At 35.9% G+C, this 20,830-nt stretch overlaps 1 protein-coding gene across 1 annotated transcript; it reads right to left on the reverse strand.

The window, feature by feature from the left end:
- Positions 1-15,775: 15,775 nt before the first annotated feature.
- On the reverse strand, positions 15,776-18,061 carry LOC127136169 (uncharacterized). Its single transcript, XM_051062762.1, has 4 exons — positions 17,457-18,061; positions 16,320-16,884; positions 16,204-16,243; positions 15,776-15,924 (listed from the first exon to the last, which is right to left on the reverse strand). Exons 1-4 carry the CDS (start codon positions 18,059-18,061, stop codon positions 15,776-15,778), a joined length of 1,359 nt encoding a protein of 452 aa, XP_050918719.1.
- Between the last annotated feature and the right edge of the window lie 2,769 nt (positions 18,062-20,830).

The following is a 20,830-nucleotide window of genomic DNA, read 5'->3' on the forward strand; positions in this document are numbered from 1 at the left end:
TGATGTTCTGGTAGACAATACCGCTCAACACAAAGTATTCTCCTTCATGGATGGATTCTCGGGTTATAACCAGATTAAGATGGCACCTGAAGACATGGAGAAAACTACGTTTGTGACGCAATGGGGCACTTTCTGTTACAAAGTAATGCCATTCGGTTTAAAGAACGCCGGGGCAACGTACCAGCGTGCTATGGTGGTTTTGTTCCATGATATGATTCATCATGAAATAGAAGTATATGTGGATGACATGATAGCCAGATCTCATACTGAAGAAGAACATCTCGATCATTTGTACAAATTGTTTGAGAGGTTGAAGAAATACAAGCTGAGATTGAACCCGAACAAATGCACCTTTGGAGTAAGATCCGGTAAACTCTTGGGATTTATTGTCAGTGGCAAAGGAATTGAGGTTGACCCAGCTAAGGTGAGAGCTATTCAAGAAATGCCAGTGCCCCGTACAGATAAGGAAGTTAGAGGTTTCTTGGGACATTTGAATTACATCGCCCGGTTTATCTCCCATTTAACTGCTACCTGCAAACCCATCTTCAAACTACTGAGGAAGAATCAAGAGATGATATGGAATGATGAATGTCAAGAAGCTTTTGACAAAATCAAGAAGTATCTCCAGGAACCTCCGATCCTGATGCCACCAGTTGAAGGAAGACCTCTAATCATGTATTTGACCGTGTTAGAAAATTCAATGGGGTGCGTGTTGGGGCAACATGACGAGTCTGGTCGAAAAGAGCATGCCATATACTACCTTAGCAAAAAGTTTACCGACTGTGAAACAAGATACTCACTGCTCGAGAGAACTTGCTGTGCTTTGGCCTGGGCTGCTCGCCGACTAAGACAGTATATGTTGAATCAGACCACTTTGTTGATTTCTAAGATGGATCCCATCAAATACATATTTGAGAAACCTCCCCTCTCCGGAAGAATAGCAAGATGGCAGATGATTTTAACAGAATATGATATCCAGTATACTACCCAGAAAGCAATCAAAGGAAGCGTGCTAGCTGATCATTTGGCTCATCAAGCAGTGGATGATTACCAATCTATGAATTTTGAGTTCCCAGATGAGGATGTCATGCTTGTTACTGATTATGAAGAACCTGGACCGGATGAAGGACCCGAACCGGGATCCCGATGGACTATGGTTTTTGATGGATCTTCTAATGCATTGGGCAATGGTGTTGGTGTTGTGATCGTTTCCCCCAAGGGTTGCCATACGCCTTTCACTGCTAGACTATGTTTCGATTGTACCAACAATATGGCCGAGTATGAAGCATGTATTTTGGGACTCAGAGCTGCCATAGACCTGAGAATCAAGTTTTTGAGTGTGTACGGAGACTTAGCATTAGTAATCAGTCAGATCAAAGGAGAATGGGACACTAAACATCCGAATCTCATCCCTTATCGAGAGCGGGTGTTGACATTAATCCCATACTTTGAAGAGATTACATTCGAACATATTCCACGAGAGGAGAATCAGTTGGCAGACGCCTTGGCCACCATGTCATCTATGTTCAGAGTCAGATGGGACAATGAAGCTCCCAGGATCACCATTGAACGACTAGATGAACCAGCATATTGTTATGAACTTAATGCTGATGAAGTAGAAGAGAAACCTTGGTTCCATGAAGTAAAAAGATATTTAGAAGCTCAGGAATACCCTGAAGGGGTGTCCATCAATGACAGAAAATTCTTGAGGAAGTTCTCCGCTAAATTCCTTTTGAGTAATGGAATATTATACAAGCGTAATCATGATTTGACTTTACTTCGTTGTGTGGATAAAAAGGAAGCAGAAAGGATTATGGAAGACATGCATGACGGTATTTTTGGGACTCACTCTAGTGGACATACAATGGCCAAGAAGATTCTGAGATCAGGGTATTATTGGTCTACCATGGAAGCTGATTGCCACCATCACTCCAGAACCTGTCACAAGTGCCAGACCTATGCGGATAAAGTACATGGGCCTCCTGCTCCTTTAAACGTGTTGACAGCCCCTTGGCCTTTTGCAATGTGGGGCATTGATATGATTGGAGAAATTAAACCTACTGCTTCTAATGGACACCGTTCCATCCTTGTTGCTATTGATTATTTTACAAAATGGGTAGAGGCAGCCTCATTTGCTTCTGTTACCAAGAATGTGGTGGCACGGTTCATCAAGAATAGTCTTATTTGTCGATATGGCATCCCTGAAAGAGTTATCACTGACAATGGCACCAATTTGAACAACAAAATGATTACTGAACTCTGCACGCAGTTCAAAATAAAACACCATAACTCTTCTCCATACCGGCCAAAGATGAACGGCGCCGTGGAGGCTGCTAATAAGAATATCAAGAAGATCATACAAAAGATGACAGTAACGTACAAAGACTGGCATGAGATGTTACCATTTGCTCTTCATGGTTATCGCACTTCAGTGCGCACTTCGACAGGGGCAACTCCTTTCTCTTTAGTCTACGGAATGGAAGCCGTCTTACCGGTGGAAATTCAGATTCCCTCTCTAAGAATCATGAAAGAGGCGGGCTTAGATGAAGATGAATGGATTCAGACTCGACTCGATCAGATAAATTTGATTGATGAGAAGAGACTTGCGGTTGTTTGCCATGGGCAGATATATCAGAAGCGCATGACCCAGGCATTTAACAAAAGAGTCAAGAGACAGGTGTATCAAATTGGTGACTTGGTGATCAAGCGTATCATTCTACCACAAGGTGATCCCAGAGGCAAGTGGACTCCCACATACGAAGGGCCATTTGTAGTTAAGAAAGTATTCTCTGGTGGAGCCATGATACTTGCTACGATGGATGGCGAAGACTTCCCACATCCCGTGAACGCGGACATAGTTAAAAAATACTACGCATAAAAGAGACCCGCTAGGTCGACGTACCTAGGCAAAAGTAAGGGCATCCCGGCGAACCAAAAGGGTTCGGGCAAAAATTAGGGATAAACATATAAAAATGTACACCCGGCAAGTCGAAAACCTGAAAAGGCGGCTTGGGCAAAAAGGGGTATCCTGGTGGACTGAAAACCTGAAAAGGCGGTCCAGGCAAAAATTAGGGATTAAAGGCGTATGACTATGTCCCGTTCTCAGTCAGCTTCACCCAAGTCACAGGGACTGAACAAGCCAATCACTTCTATCCGACAACAGGAGATGAGATGCTCGAAGACATAATGACAGTAGCAGAATTAAAATCGATAGGACTTTTCCTTCATAGCTTTTTCTTTATGTTTTCGACAACTTCCTCTTACTAGGATTTCTGTCTCTTTGTACACAAATTTCCTGCTTATAGGCCCTTTTCTCAAACCCAATACAATTTTATTTCCAAAAAAAATGCTTTCGTTTTACTTTCTCTGTTTTGTTTGCATAAACGTCCATTGATTTAATTTGAATTAATATATGCATTTGAACATGATTAATGTTTACCAAAAAATACATGCATAAAATAGCAATAGCAATTACTACACGACTTCAGGATCGAGGAGGAGGTCTAATCACGCTTCCCAATGAATCCGTTGCTAATTCTATTCCCCGGCTAAGCCAGTTATTCCCCAAAAGCAATTGGCATTACTAGACAAATTGGTCATCTCTTCCACCCCCAGCCAGATTCCGCTGAATATTTCTACCATCAGACAGAAATCAAGTATCCCCAGCCAAGAAAGGGTCATCAATACAAGTATCTCCAACCAGAAGATGGGGATTTATTTTCCCCAGGGAGTCGCCAAAAAAAAAAAAAAAACTTTTCAGACGCATAATTCATTCATTACATCATTTCACAGCATCCGCATGCATACATTATTCGCATTTATTTTCATAAACATAAAATATCTCATGCATCATGACATGGCATGAGACTAACTTTGTTTTTCAGGTTAATTATCCTCCTGATACAGTCAAAACAAAGGTCCATTCAGACGGACATCTTTATCAATTACATTCAAGATTCAACTACAGCTCTCAGATATAGTCCATATGAACATTCATTCTACAAACACTCGGATATCCTCCCAATGGTGGCATCTTTAAGCCCACCCCAGATATTCATTGTAAATACAACAAATGTTATCAGATACAACCTAACTTACGGTTCATTCTGATTCGGCTCAACATATGACTCCTTCAACTCAGATGCGATCTAACGTACGATCCATTCTGACATCCTGCAACTCCAATACGGTCTAGCGTACGACCCATTTGGACCTTCAAATCCTCAGATACTGCCTAGCGTACGGTACATTCCGGGGTGTAGTCTAGCGTACGACTACTTTCTTCTTCAGATACAGCCTAACGTACGGCTCATTCTGCAACTCAGATGCGATCTAACGTACGATCCATTCTGACATTCGGCAACTCCAATACGGTCTAGCGTACGACCCATTTGGACCTTCAAATCCTCAGATACTGCCTAACGTACGGTACATTTCGGGGTGTAGTCTAGCGTACGAATACTTTCTTCTTCAGATACAGCCTAACGTACGACTCATTCTGCAACTCAGATACGATCTAACGCACGATCCATTCTGACCTTCAACAACTCCAATACGGTCTAGCGTACGACCCAGTCGGATCTTCAAACCCTCAGATACTGCCTAGCGTACGGTACAGTCAGGGGTGTAGTCTAGCGTACGACTACTTTCTTCTTCAGATATAGCCTAACGTACGGCTCATTCTACAATTCAGATACGATCTAGCGTACGATCCATTCTGATCCTTTATCCCCAATGAAGTCACCCGCCTAATAAACAACTCATTCTGTTATTCAGATACGGTCTAGCGTATGATCCATTCTGATCCTTTATCCCCAGCAGCGTATGACACACTCTGACTCCCCAGCGAAGTCGACAACCTAATGGATGACTCACTATACGGTCTAACGTACGACCCAGTGTGGCACCCATGTCTTCAAATGGGTCTAACGTACGACGCAATATGAAGCTCTCATCATCAAACTTCCTGGATGGCATCTTTAAGCCCATCTCCATCAAGACTAATTGACAAGTGCAAATTTTTGGGGCATTCTAGTGTTCAATAATCTTCCACCTCCAGACCACGAATGGCATACATGCCATCCTAACTCTCTCGGGTCAAGAATATTGAACAGGGGCAGCTGTCATACCCCAAAATTTGCCCATTAATCTTGCGAAGCATTTCTCGAAGCACTCCAACTTATTCTGCAAGGCACTGACCTTAAAGGAACAAAAAGCCCAGCTCACAACAGGCCCAATCCAGAAAAAGGCCCAAACTAGCTTGCTCGCTAGGCGAGCAACTCCTTCGCCTAGCGAAGTTTGCGAATACCAGAATTATTGGGCTTCATTCTGAGCCCATTAGGTCACAAATGGCATGCTCGCTAGGCGAGCAAATCCTTCGCCTAGCGAACCCTTCGCTACAACGCTCGCCTAGCGAAGCTTGCGATATATCAGAATTTTTGGGCTTCATTCTGAGCCCATTAGGTCACCACAATCACTATAAATACCGACACTTCAGTCACGAAAATACACAGACGAAGGCGCACAGAAACCCTGGCATAGAAACTCTGGAGACCAACTCAGAGAATTTCGAGTAAAGAAACCCTGAAGGCCGCTCATCCGCACCAAGGTTGCCTCCGCCCATCCGCACCGAAGTTACCGCCGCCCAACTCCATCCGATACCAAGAGTGGTCAGTCCCTTCAACATCGCCGCTCAGTTGCAAACAGGTTTGCGCATCACTACTGTTTTATGCTTTTAATCGGTAATCTCTACATACATAAGGCATCATGACTAAATTTTCGGATATGTAATTTGATTTCATATGTGAATTTAAATATGCTTGAATATCCTGAATGTTTATCCATGTTATTCCTGTAATTCGATGCCACAAAGTTCAGGGTTCCGGAGATCATGCTGCTATCAAATTCAAAACCAGCAGCCGCTCGCTAGCACATCGCTAAGCGAGCTTGTAGCGAGTACTCGCTAAGCCTTCGCTAGGCGAAGCAGGAGCGAACGAGACAGTGGTTGCTTTGTTCCTTTTCTGTTCTGCCTTATGTTTGTCCAATCGAGCTTCATTATAATTCTGCATTATCTGGCCTGACTTTATGACTGTTGTGTTTATTTTGTGGTGCAATTTTCAATTGTACTTTACCTCGATGCTCTAACCCGTGTGCTGAATTGTGTAAAGGTTTACATATTCCCGAGGAAATGGCCGGCTAGGTGTTCCACCTTATGTGTGGGATATCCCTATGGAGATGGATTCTGAATTACTTAATTTTAATGTGGAGACTTATCCTAAGTTATCTAGCTGATTTTAATGTATTGATTTCATCGATTTTAATGTGGACCTAATTACTTAATCGATTACGACTATTTAATTAATTGTAAAACTTGGCCGTTAAACATGCGATCTTGGACCTCTCTTTGTTACCCCACGATATTACGGTATTATGGTTATGTCCCGCGAATGTGGGGATGCACTTAGCAAAGACCCTTCGGTTAAATCATCATAGTCCCTCGAATGTTGCTTTTGTCCCTCGATGACCCTTCGGTATAGCCTACGGTTAAATGATGATCGCCCCTTCGAATGCTAAGGTATCCTTACAAATGGTGCCTTCAATGACCAATCGATGACCCTACAATGACCCTTTCACATCCAAAGGATAAAACTATTTACTTCTCAATAGTAAGGACAGTTTTACCCTCATGAGGATAGGAAATGCCTATAAAGACCTTGGGTAGGTATAACTCCTAAATGCTTGCTCACAACTAAAACTACTTTTCACACCTCACACTTTTCAAAACCTCCATTAGAAAATCACCACTTGGCATATCATTGTCAAGTTATATTTTTCTAAACAACTTTCTAAACTAAACGAGATAACCACTTTGTATACATTCATGCAAGAATCATTACAAAGTTAAATTCTCTTTTCAAAACATTTTCTAAACAATTCACAACCACTTTTTCCAGACAAACCTAAGTGATCAAGCAATTAAGAGCCCATGGATAACCATGGATACAAAGGGTGCTAACACCTTCCCTTTGTATAATGTACCTCCCGAACCCAAAATCTAATTAAGGTCTTTCCTGTTCTTTTCCACCTTTCCTTATTGGATAAAAGAAAAGTCGGTGGCGACTCTTGCTAACCGCGACATTTGCTTACCAAAGCAAAACACACAAAGTCAGTTCACCGTATAACAGAGGTCTCCTAAATAAGTTAAAATCATTACTAAAAAAATAAAATATGTTCAAAAGGTTGTAATTGAATTAGTTAAGATAAAGATATCAAAGTCATCACTTATCAAATTACAAATAAAATAGTCACTCCATAACCCATGAGTTTTGTGGGTTGGGTGTGGGTTTATCCGTAACCAAATTATTTTGAATATTTTTTTTTATTTTTAAAAACCGTGTTCACCCAATAACCAGATCCAACCCATTTTTTGGGATCGGTTTGGGTGGATTTTACTGGGTTTTTTGAGTTTACTCAACCAATGTACACGCCTACTAATGAACATGCCTCTTTCATAACAACGACTCATATGATACATGACCTTAAACAATGCAATTCAGCCCCACTATGATGGTACATGATTATGCAACAACAAAACAACAAATACAACCATACTATGACTATAAACAATCACAAAACAACAACAACATAGTAAAGATTACAACCCCACTTTGACTGTAATCAATCACCGACAAACATATATAATAATTCAGACAATTATTCATACATTCACACATGTAACATAGATTCATACCTTATTAAAACATGTCAGTTCATCTCACAAAGTCCTACCATAATGTAACTTTACTCGTTAGTTTTCCAACGCTTCAAACTACACCTCAATTGGAGTCATGTAGCGCAAGTTATGGTTAAAACAACAAGTGAACTAATCAATTGTTGTAACTGACCAATCAATTGACATGGAGGACCAATCGATTGTCCTCAACTTTATGCCTGTTTTTTTTTTCAATTTTCAAAAGGAACCAATCGATTACCCTGAGAACCAATCGATTGTTCCAAAGCTACTGTCCAAATTTTTTTCTGTTTTAAAAGGGAACCAAACGATCGCTCCCTGGGATCAATCGATTGGTCACTGCAAAATTTTCCAAAAAATCCAATTTTTCACAGTATCATTTGTATCCTTCATCTCCTATCTCTTACCCCTCAAACTAGTCCTCATTATAACAATTAAAACACTCCAAAATCACATTCTAACACGACTAACACATCAATTATCCCCTTAAAAAATATTAATTCATCGTTTTTATCCTAAATTGATATATTATAGTTGTGTCGTTAAACCCCAAACTTCAACATAACTTCATCATACAACCATTTGATTCATGAACGCGCAACAACATAGGAGAACAAACAATTTATCATATTTATTCCTGAAAAAAACATAATCATAAATATTCATTCATCATACTTATCATCAAGCAATAGAGAAAAACAAAATCCTATTGGAGGTTAAGGAAAATCTCTCAATCCTTTCATGATATAAGCACTCTTAGATGAAGAATCTCCTCTACCATATAATTCGTGTAAAATAAGCAAAAGCAAACCGTTCATATGGGTTCTTCCTCTCAAATCCTAGTTCTCCCTTCTAAGGTTCTTGTTCTCTAAATTCCTTGTTTTCACGTACTGAAAACCTAAATTTTCTCTAGTTTTTAGAATATATAAATATTTTAATTATTTCTCATAATTATGATTTTTGCCCAACCAACACTCCATTTCTCTCCACTGACCGCTTAACTCTCTCAATTTACAAAACTGACACATATTCTCTCAAAGTTCTAATTAATTAATTAATTAATTCTCACTAACTAATTAATCTAGCACAAAACACCACAAATGTCATCATCGGCCAAACATGTCATACATAACAAACATAATTATTTAAATAAATTACTCAATTAAATTAAATAAATAATTAAATAAAATGGCTTATTTAAGTAAAGGTGTTATAAATCTCCCTCACTTAATGAATTTTCACCCTCGAAAATTATATGACGGGAAAAACTCTGGATAAGACTCTTCCATCCGACTCTCAAGCTCCCACATCACACTTCCACCAGTACGACCTCCCCAAATAACTTTCACTGAAACGATCTTCTTGCCTCACAAGTGCTTCACTTCTTGGTCTTCAATCCTCAACGACAAAGTTTCAACTGTCAAGTTCTCTCTAACTTGAACGTCATCCAATTGGATCACATGAGGTGGATCAGGAATGTACTTCCTTAGCTGAGACACATGAAGTACATCATGAAGATCCGAAAGATATGGTGGTAACACCACTCGATAGGCCACATCTCCTACTCTCTAAAGAATCTGAAACAAACCAATGAAACATGGCGTAAGTTTCTTAGACTTCAACGTGCGGCCCACACCAGTTACCGAAGTAACTCTCAAGAACACATGGTATCTCTCTTGGAACTCAAGTGGTTTCCTCCTCTTGTCATGATAATTTTTCTGACGATCCTACGAAGCTTTCATCTTCTCTTGGATCATCTTGATCTTCTCAGTAGTCTGTTGAACTGTCTCAGGTCCAAGCACCACACTCTCACTAGAATCATATCAACACAAAGGTGTCATATACCTTTTACCATAAAACATTTTGAGTGGTGCCATTCCAATACTAGAATGGAAACTATCAATGCAAGTGAACTCAACCAATGGTAAGTAACTGTCCCAATTAACTCCCTGCTCCAAAACACACGCTCTTAGCAAATCCTCCAAAGACTGAATATTCCTCTCTATCTGGCCATTTTTCTACGGATGATAAAAAGAACTCAACTTTAGCTTAGTACCCATCGCTTCCTACAAACTCTGCCAAAACCTCGATGTAAACATCATTTCTTAACACTTGTTTATGAAGTATATGTTTTTAGAGGGGTGTCTTGGTCCTTTCATAGAACTGGTTCATTAATCCATATTATGTACTTTACTACTACAGTACTACTGAAACATAGCAATAATGTAGCGCAAATTGTGATGCAATGAAACCGGTGCTTTGCAGTTTATTTACAACAAGTGAAGTAAATTGTTGATTTGGGAAACGATCATTCAAGACACAGATGAAGGATTTACTGTTTCACAATTTTAGTGATGGACATTCAAACTCATGAAGAGGGCAACATGTGGGGTTGGTGACCTATTTTAATGTTTTTAATTAATCATGTTGCAATAAAATATGTTAGTGTCTAACTTGTCCAATTTTGGCCCAAACACTTTTTTTGTGTTTTTTTAACCATTTTAAAGCTTTTAGTGCTTTAAAATTTTGTGGGTTTATCGTTCCAAGAAAATAATGGACCGAAGAAAAGAAAAAGAAAAGCTTTGAATTAGGGAGAAAGAGAAAGGTGAGTCTGCATTGATCAAAGTGACTATAAATGACTACTATTCATCAAGATAATGAATATCCACTTTCTCCATCGCCTTTAAGTGTGTGACCTTTCATCCCCAAACCATTATTGATAGAATAGAAAACTGAATTTGTAGAACCTCATGAGTATGATTATAAATTCAACAAGCTACCTTTTACCTATAAATAGGGAGTTAATCATGAATAGAAAAGGAAGTTGAAATTTGTTAAATAAACACACTATGTGATTTTGAGAGCTTTGCTCTTTTGGTTATGAATTGGACCATGTTTTGATCTTATCAAGAAACCAAATTTTCTGTGGTGATCTTCACTAAGGCTTATCTTCTTTTCTTATTCATAGAAAGAGTGTGGTGCCCCTCTTCTATCTTTTTCCATCATTTTATTTATTAATTTTAGTTTGTTACAATTATGCTCAAACTCAAATATTACTTATAATTTTGTGATTCTTAATATATTTTATCACCATAAATCACAAGTTTCACAAATTTATCAAAGTATGTGAAAAATGGTTGAATATCAAATTGGTTAGTTATCAAGTGATATCAAAAGTAAGGTTCCTATATGACCATTTCTTACTGCAAATTTCAATTTCCTTTCTTAATAGTTTATATTAAATCATATATATAAAAAATCCAATAAAAAATAAAATAAAAAACTAATAAATTATTTTTGGAAGCTCTCACGACTAAAATGAGAGAGATGGTGATAGAAAAAATATAAACAATACATGTGAGAGTTAATCAATTAGAAAACCGAAAAAATAATACTGACGAGGATGAAAGACTAAGGAGAAGGGGAGTGGGAAGGCCTAGAGAGGAAATATTAAGTGGTATAAAAATTAAAGTTCCAACCTTTTAGAGTAAAAATGATCTAGATGCTTATTTAGAGTGGAAAACAAAAAATGAACAAATTTTTACTTATTACACTTATACTAATGTTCAAAGAGTGTAGGTTGTTGTCCTTGAATTTACAGAATATGCCTCGATATAGTGGGACCAAACTATCAAAGAAATGAGAATATATGAAAAACCAACCATCGAGCCTTTAGAGGAGATGAAAAGAAGTATGAGAAAAAGATTTATGTCTTACTATTACCATAGGGACTTGCATAATAAATTAGAGCGGCTCACTCAATATTCTAAAAGTGTTGATGAATATTACAAAGAGAATGAGGTTGTAAATATAAGAGACGGTGTGGACGAAGATCATGAAGCAACCATGGTCAGATTTCTTCATGGCCTAAATTGTGACATACGTGACATAGTGGAGATGCATCACTATGTAGAAGTATCTGATTGGTGTATCAAGCTATCAAAGTAGAACGACAACTAAAAAGAAAGGGCACGTGAAGGAGAAACACTACCACTTTCAAGTTTTAAAGTTGGAAGGACAAAATAAAGAAAAAATGCATTTCTTCATCTAAGGAAGCAACAATTGAAAAAACATGTAAAGTTATTATTCCTTATTCAAGTGTTTCAGTGTCAAGGCCAAAGAGACATTAAATCTCAATGTCCAACAAAGAGAACTATGCTTATGGAAGAAAATGAATAAATTGTTCAAGAGGAGGATGATAATTTTGAGCAGGAGTTTGAAGAAGATGAAGAATAAATACCTAGTGGAGAATTACTCATGGTGAGAAGAATGTTGAAAAGTTAAATCAATGATGAGGATATAAGTCAAAGAGAAAATATTTTTGACATAAGATGCCTAGTGCAAGGAAAGGAACGTTCTTTAATTATTAATGGAAGAAGTTGCACTAATGTTGTAGCACACATTCAGTTTCTAAACTTAATTTGAAAATAAAACCTCACGCTAAGCATTATAAATTACACTTATTTAATGAAAGTGTAAAAATTCTTATTAAAAAACACGTTGAGGTATGTTTTAAAATTGGGAAATAAGAGGATATAGTATTATGTGATGTAGTACTGATGGAAGCTAGTCATTTGTTATTATAGAGGTCTTGACAATTTGATAAAAAAAAGTCAAACATGATGGGAATTCCAATAAGTATCTGTTTATGCATCATTGTCAAAACGTCAATATTGTATCATTAAATCCTAGTGAGACGAGAGAATATTAAAATAAAATGAGAGAAAAAATTATCAAGAAAAAAAAGAATGAAAAAGAAAAAGAAAGTTTTCGAAGTCGTGCAAGGGAGAAAAAGAAGTTTGATGAGTTAAGTTGATTTTATGTGGAGACAAGTATCTAGACATAGAGCTCTACGGGAGTATCCAAATACTCAGGAAGGGAAGAGGTATAAACCCAATCACCTTCTTTTCATCCAAAAGGTTATGAAAGTTGTGAGACGAATTAAAATTCATTTATCTTATTGTGTTTCAAAGAGTGAACTCTACTGCAATATTCTAGTATTTGGGAAGGGAAGAACTCTAAACCCAATCACCATTTTTTTTTCATTCCAGTTTTTTATGAAAATGATTTTTAAAATGGATGACTTGACACTGGATCAAATTTTGAAGTTGATTATTAAAAATGTTTGATGAAAACGAAAGAGATACTTGACGTTGGATCGAACACTCGAGTTACATTCAATTTGGATCAGTTTGGAAAAAGGTTCGACGTTGGATTGAGCTTGTTTTTGTTCTTTTTGAGAATGGTTTATTTTAATCTTAAATTAGAAAATAACTTGGATAACAAAGCAACCAAAATGAAATCAAATAATTAAATAGTCCACTTAACAATTAAAAATAATAATTAATTAAACTAACAAATCAACCAATTAATCAAATTAATCAATTAATTAACTACTAATTTAAATTAATCAAATAAAAAATAAAATACAAATACAAAGAAATAAAGTAAAAACAACAAGGGTGCATGCATGAATATGAGGGTGTACAAACAATGAAAGAATGCTATAATGCAATTAGGGCCCAAATGCCATCATAATCAAATTAAACCTAATTTGCAAAAATCATAATAAAACAAAATAATAAGGAGAAAAAAATTCAATCATGAAAGGAAGGGGCAATGCATTCATGGAGAGAGAGAGAGAGACAACAAAGTCATTTTTAAAATTTCAAAACTAACCAATCTTCTCTAGACACATGGCATGCATCCTTAAAAATTAAAACAAATCAAAATCAAAAACTTTTAAAACTCTATCTCTCCAACAACCTGTTTTCATGTTAATTCCATTTGCAACAATGAAAATAACATGAAGCAGAAAAAACTCCCCCCCCCCCCCCCCCCCCCCGGTCAATACTCTCTCTCTCTATCTCTCTCTCTCTCTACACAATTCTGCTTCATCACAGGGGGGCGGTTAGCCGGCCATCAGTGGCAGAAAAGTGCTTTGATAGTAGTTGGTTTGGAGGTGATGTTGCAGGTGACATTGACGGTGATTGCATGGTTCTACGGTTTCACGGAGGAGCGATTTGAATGGAAGGAGGTCATGGTAGTCACCAGTGCGGTTATGGCGTATGGATGGAGGAAGTATGTGTAGTTAGTGTAGTTGATGAAAATGAATAATAGTTGTTGATGAAAGATTATGTGTGAGTTGTTTCATGTGATGTTGTGTGCTTTATGAGAATGAGGAAAACCAAGTTCTCTTCAAGCTTGTCACTTCTTTTGTTACTCCTTGTTTTCTTTTCTATTGAAAGCATGAAAAGAGAATGTAAGGATAAATAGAAGATGGATAGTAAGGGTTGTGTTTTGTTTATAATGAGTAGATATAAGAGGACATGTTTGTGTTTGTTGAGATGTGAGGTTAAGGTGATAATGCTATGGTTGTTGTTATTGTTTGATATTTTTATGTAATGAAAAATGGTGTTAATATGATGAATTGGTTGTTTTGAAATGGTGGAAGGATGGTGTTGGTTTCATGAAGGTTTGGTATGTAAGAGTTTGGAGGTTTGTGTGGTTGAAAAAAAGGATAGAAATGGAGATTATAGAGTATGGTGTGATTTGTTTGGTTAGTGGAAAAAGGAGATAATGTAGTATGGATGGAAACTTGTTATATTTTCAGATAAAGAATGAGTAGGAAGAAGAATGTATGTATGTGGTATGATTTGTTTGAGTGGAATATTATTTTAAGAAGTGATGAAGAAGTATATACTTGGCCTTCATATGGAGGAAAAGCAAGAGAGAGTATTGGTTACTTGGTAGGAAGAAATGAATGCATCATGTTTCCATACGCATATCACACGTTTTCTTTTCTTCCCTTATCGACCTTTTTTTCTATCATTTTTCTTGATTTTCAAAGTGAGGGTTAGTGAAAAAAGAGAGCCATAGGGAGTGGGATCCGCCGCGGATGTATTGGTCAAGAGAGGAGAGACATTTGTGGGATATAAGATTGGTTCAGAGAGTGGAAACGTGAAAACGTGGGATTGATTACTGGGTTGGTTATTGTGTATCTGTTGTTTAACTTATTCTAATTGTCACTTTTATTTATATAAAAAAAATAGGGTTTCGAATTAATTCAAAATGAAAATAATACCCTTGATTTAATTGATAAAAAAGAAATGAAAATATGAAAAAATATAATACACGTAAACTATTTTGCTTTGATTTTTTTAATAAAAAAGAAACCAAAATGAAACGACATGAATAAAATTTGAGTGCCTGCATGACCAGAAAAATAGAATGAACGTATCAAAGTGATATATGCGCGACAAAGTTTCATAAAGGAGACAGGAAATGACCAAAATTACAATTAAAAATATCCGGATAAACAGACTCTGACTGATCAAAATGCGACCGCAAACAGCGTCGACAAAATAAAGCGAGCAAACCAATACGACCTACGTGCAACGTAGATATGTAAAAAAACCACGTAATGATCAAAACTTGAAATATTTCACTCGCTAGTCTCACGCACTATGTCAAATCGCTCTTACTAATCTGCTTATAGAACCGAAATTTTATTATGATGACCTTAGGTCGACTTAAAAAGATGCACGATGCGATGAAAATGCATGAAATGCAATTAAATAAATTTTTAATTTTAAAAAATTGAAAGTTGATTGAATGTCGACTTTTATTGAACTACTGCAAATGTTTTTGATGAATGAATGGCTTGGGGTAAAATTAGGGTATGATAGTATCCAAAACACATAACTTAAAGTACATCATAACCAAAATACATAACAAGGTCATGTCTCCAAATTGTTCATGACTTGAAGTACAACATAACCAAAATACATAAAGCTAAAAAAAAGGCATAACAGAAATATATCATGCAATTTCCTTCTCAAGACTAAACCATATGAAAGTTCACTAATGTCTACAATTTCATTGGTTGTGTTCAATCACTTCCTTCTCCCTTGAGCTTTTTGCATTTAAGAACCCTTGTTTTTATCACTTCTCCTCAACTCCGATTTCCTTGCCACGTTTTGCTTGGCTTGGTTTTTCTACAAAGATACATTCATAACACAAACATTAGAATTGAATTAGTTTAAGTAACTCAACTAGTTTAGGATTGTTTGAAGTTGCAGATACAACTAGTTGAGTAACATGTTCAACATTTGGAACATGTGCAGACAAAATATAATCTAATTGTAAACCACTTATACCAGATTCATGTGCAGCTTAAGCATTTAGAATAAATGCATTTTCAACATTGAGAATAAATGTAGTTTAGGAAGTAACATCATTTACATTTGGTTGAGGTTGTGTTGCCTCAAACGCTACAACAAGATTTGCAACAAGCGTTTTAAATTCAGGATTAACTTCAGTTTGGCATTCAATAGGGTGTTGTTCTTGTGTTGTATTTCCAGCTCCAACTCCAATTTGAGGTTAGGTTTGTTCTTGTGTTGTATTTCCATATGCAACTCCAATTTGAGGTTGGATTTGTTCTTATATTGTACTTAGAGATGCAACAATTGTTTCATTTTTCTTTGGTTTTCTCTACACATATAAATCATGGAATTAATATTACACAATGGCATTAACACTAATACAAAGCATGGAGATAAGTAAATACCTTTCTTTTTTGAGCTTCAGGGTCAACCACAAGACTAGTACAACTTCTTGCATTATTGCCATGTATACCATAATTTATGAAACAATAACTTGTTTGTGTCCTTCCCTTGTTAGGGCCTTCATCATGTTCCCTCCTCCTCAATTTCTTTGGCATTCCAAGTCCTTTTTTGTATGTTGGAGGTAGCATTTCTTCAATGTTAACCTCTGGCCACATGTCTTGTCCATTAATTTGGCTTATATTAAAATCATAGAAGGTCACATAGGTTTCTTTGAAATAGTAATCATCCACAAAGTCTTCAGGGTATTGGTTCCTAAAACCTAATGCAGATAATGCATGTCTACAAGGTATGCTTATTAATTCCCAAAAATTACAGGTGCAAGTTCTTGTTGAAATGTCCACTATGAAACTATGTCTAGTATGAAAACGTTCAACTTTCCATATTGTCTCACCAAACCAATTTGGAATCCAATTCCCATCAAGTTCTACTTCTTTATCTAACTTAAGTCTTGGTATACGCATTATCCTATGTTTCCACCTATCAACTCTTTCTCTTAAGCTAGAATTCCTATTCATGATATAGTTTATTATCCATTCACACATGGTTAAGATTTTTTATCCCTACCCACTAATATTGTGATATTAAATGCTTCAGATACATTATTCATAAGAACATCATATTTGGGATACAAAGAAAATACATGCTTACACCATGATTTGGTAGGTATTTTGGCAAGCTACTCTCAAGACTTCACATTAATCCCCTTCGGTTCTTTCATCTTAGCTTCCCATGCTTGAATATATGTTATCTTTGTTGCTTCCATCATCAAGACCTTAATCTGTATGCCTCCTCCAAACTTCTTTTAAAATTTGCATATAAATGCCTAAGACATAGTATGTGCTCCACTCTCTCAAACATTTCTTCAAACACAAGGATTAAACCCTGCAAATTCAATTTCAATCCAGAAGAAATATGTATCAGGGATGAAATCCAAAATTCAAACATGTATCAGGGATGATATCAAAAATTTAAACATGTGGGATGAAAAGCCAAAAGTCAAACATGTATAAGGGATGAAATCCAACAGTAAAATATGTATAAGGGATGAAAACCAACAAAAAACCAATAATGAAATGTACCTTTTATGGTCAAATATGAATACCCATCTTTTTTCTTGGCCAATGTCCTCCAAAAGCAAAGTAGGGAACCACCTCAATGACTTCTTTGTTTCAGTTTCACAAACACCAAAAGCTAGGGGATAATATTGGTCATTGGGATCTCTCCCAACATCAATAAGCAAGATCCCTCCATATTTTTTCTTAAGATGACATTCATCAACACCAATGAATGGTCTGCAAGATATGGTGAATCCCTTAAGTCCATTGAAGAAAAAGTAAAAACTCTCAAACCTTGGTTGTATTATTGCTCCAACCCTTATCACATTAATTTTGCAATTGTTCCATGAATTTACCCTCCTTAATTCTACAGAGTATCTGCATAACAAGGTATATTGTTTGGTTGCATCACTTTCAACCAAAGCTTTTGAAATTTGCTTTGTCTTCCATGCTCTATTCATAGTTATACCAACAAAGTAAATACTCTTAATGTCAACAACAATATCATGAATCTTGATTACATCAGAAGATGTCATCCTAGCTGCCACAATCTTAGCAATCCACTTGGAATTGGATGAACTGTTATTCAATACTCTATGACACGTGTGAGCACCAACCCATCTCTTCATTTTATACGTGTGCTTATTCTCAATCTTACTAACAAGTGCCAAAAATCCATATTTTCCCTTGCAAACTACCCTTACTCTAACTTTATCATTGTTCACATGTTTTATCTCTCTCCCATTTAATACTAATCATTATATAATTCCCTCCTTAAATTCATCAAGTGATACAAACTCCGGTCCCACTCTGAACTTGTAATTCTTGTCCAACTCCTCCATATTAAACCTAGGATACTTTGGTCCACTCTCTTAATCTCAAGCATCGGGATCATTGCTACCAAGCTCATCATCACTAGTATAATTAATGTACATCTCATCATTAATAACACTAGATGAACCTACAATATTATCACCATATCTTAATTTCTTTGGAGTATTCTTGTGATTCCTTGCTATTTGTTTTTCCCCTCCGATTTTTTATCAATTAAATCAAATCCATCATCCAACTCAAGATCCCTCTCATCCCCACTCTCATCAAATGATATACCAGTAGCTTCAAAGTCACCACTGAAATCACTATCATCATGTTCATCTTCTTTAATACTAACAACACCTTCATCATTAACACCACAATCATGCTCAACATAAACATCATCATCAACATTAACAACACCATCATCATCAACAACAACACAATAATCCTCAATATTAACATTAACACCATCATCATTAACACCATCTTTTCCCTAAATATTAACAACACCATCATCAACTACCTTATGCTCAACATATATGTCCACTACACATTTCAATTCAATAACAAATTTATAAACCTCGTTAGCATCACTATCACTAACCATTCTATTGTGTTTGTCTGATTCATTGTTATACCATCATAACCAATATTCTGAATACTTAAGCTGACAAAGGTCTTTCACAATACTAGTAGCTTCAGAGAAGCTTCATTTATCAAGATCAATCTCTATTGTATGTTCATGCCCGCCTAGGTAATATATTACATTGCCCTTAACAAATTTCCCTCCGTAATGAAAGTTTAGAGTAAAAATCATACCTTATTGGATCGATCATCTTGCTCAAACACGTCTTTGATTTGTCTACCACTTTCTCCGCCCACATACCTCGTCTTCCTCGCAATCGCCTCTCATCTCCCACATAACTCACAAATGTTTCCTCTTCTGAAACCCTAATTTATAGGGACTAAAATTAAAACTATAAAATGCATTTTTAGGACTTGATTTTTGTGGAAAATATTTGAACCATATGTAATAATATGTGTCATGATAAAAATTTAAAAACAAAAGTCAATTCAGCAACGTTAGCCACATAGGATTTTTTTAACAGAACTTTGACGTCAAGGACTAACGCCAACAAAACATAAAATGTATGGACTTCAACAAAAAAAAATTTAGGAACCAAAACAAAAAATTCACCAACTTACCGGAAAAAAAAAACTATTTAAATCTATTTTTTATAATGTAATAAATATAAATATTTAAATTTATAACTCTTATGAATTAACAACTTTTTAAAATATAAATTAATAATAATAACAAAAGTTTGTTTAGATAAAAAAATTAATAAACATATTTAATATATTAAACAAAAATCTTTAAACTTAAATGCACTTTTAGTCACCTAATTTGATAATTTTTAACTTTTAGTCTCTCCATTTTAAAAACTATTCTTTTTTATCCCTCAACTTTACATCTCTAAGAATTTTTGTTGTCCCCTCTAATTTTGTACTTGTAATAGTGATGATCAGGAAAAAAAAATTTAATGATGTAATGATGACAATGGATATTTATTATTTAATAATTTTTTATAAAAAAAATTAATATATATTTTTTCAAATTTATTTAATGCAAATAAAAGAATTGAGCTAAATGCCCATTTCTTTGAATAGTTTGTTCAACCGAACACTAAGTAAAGCTAATGTGTGATATATATATTAAACAAATTATAACCCAAATAATGTGGGACTTTGTTCATAGTTATTTTCCCTTCACCACAAGAGCATTGCCATATACCATTTCCTTCCAACCTCTGCTTCACGTTCTTCTCTTTTCAACTCTAATAAGTTCTTTTTCACTTATGCATATGGGAGAAGTTCAAGAGCTACAACCGGAAGCATCCTTCTAATGACGTGTTTTGACAGATTTGGAAACATAGGAAGATTAAAAAACTTCCTCCAATAAATTATCTTGATAAAATTACATGTCACCATTTATTAGAAACGAAGGTAGCTTTTCCATCCTATTTGATAGAGTTACTTTATAATCATTCATGTAACAAGCTAAGCAATCAATGTGAAAGAATACAATATAACATGAATTGTTGTCATATCAAAATAACAATTATTGATATGTTGTTGGCATTAACTATTACTAGCTTACATAAAATAGACTTTCTCATTCAATCATATAATCGTTTCTACGTTGGCATCATCTTAAAAGCTTAGACATATAAAGCATAATGAAATGATTAATTGTTTAATTTGAATTTCGCTATTCTGAGAATTTACTCCTTTGCAAACCCAAGAGCATTAAATAAACATGTCTTGTTACAGATTTCTTACCATGACACAGCTTGTGGAGAAATTTGCAGGATATTAAGTTATTGCCTAATAGTTTGCAGGGAGTAGATTAACTGGAAGTCACCTTCAAAACTTTATTTATCTCTTAACTTCTGCTATTGGAGCACAAGTTAGCATTACCCATTTCTTAATGCTCTAGTAATAAAACCCTTCACAAAATTGTAGCTCTTAAGCTTCTCCCATATTCAAAAGTGAAAGAGAACGTAGGACCGGCCTTGCGC

This window comes from Lathyrus oleraceus, chromosome 4 (assembly GCF_024323335.1).
Source record: "Lathyrus oleraceus cultivar Zhongwan6 chromosome 4, CAAS_Psat_ZW6_1.0, whole genome shotgun sequence".
Classification (NCBI taxonomy): Eukaryota; Viridiplantae; Streptophyta; class Magnoliopsida; order Fabales; family Fabaceae; genus Lathyrus; species Lathyrus oleraceus.

Coding starts and splice junctions, on each gene's coding strand:
- LOC127136169 (XM_051062762.1), bottom strand. CDS start 18,061: ATGAAGAGATGGGTTGGTGCTCACACGTGTCATAGAGTATTGAATAAC. Junction 16,885..17,456: donor TTCATATTTGACCATAAAAG/GTACATTTCATT, acceptor TATCATGAATAG/GAATTCTAGCTTAAGAGAAA. Junction 15,925..16,203: donor AACAATTGTTGCATCTCTAA/GTACAATATAAG, acceptor TAAATGCTTAAG/CTGCACATGAATCTGGTATA.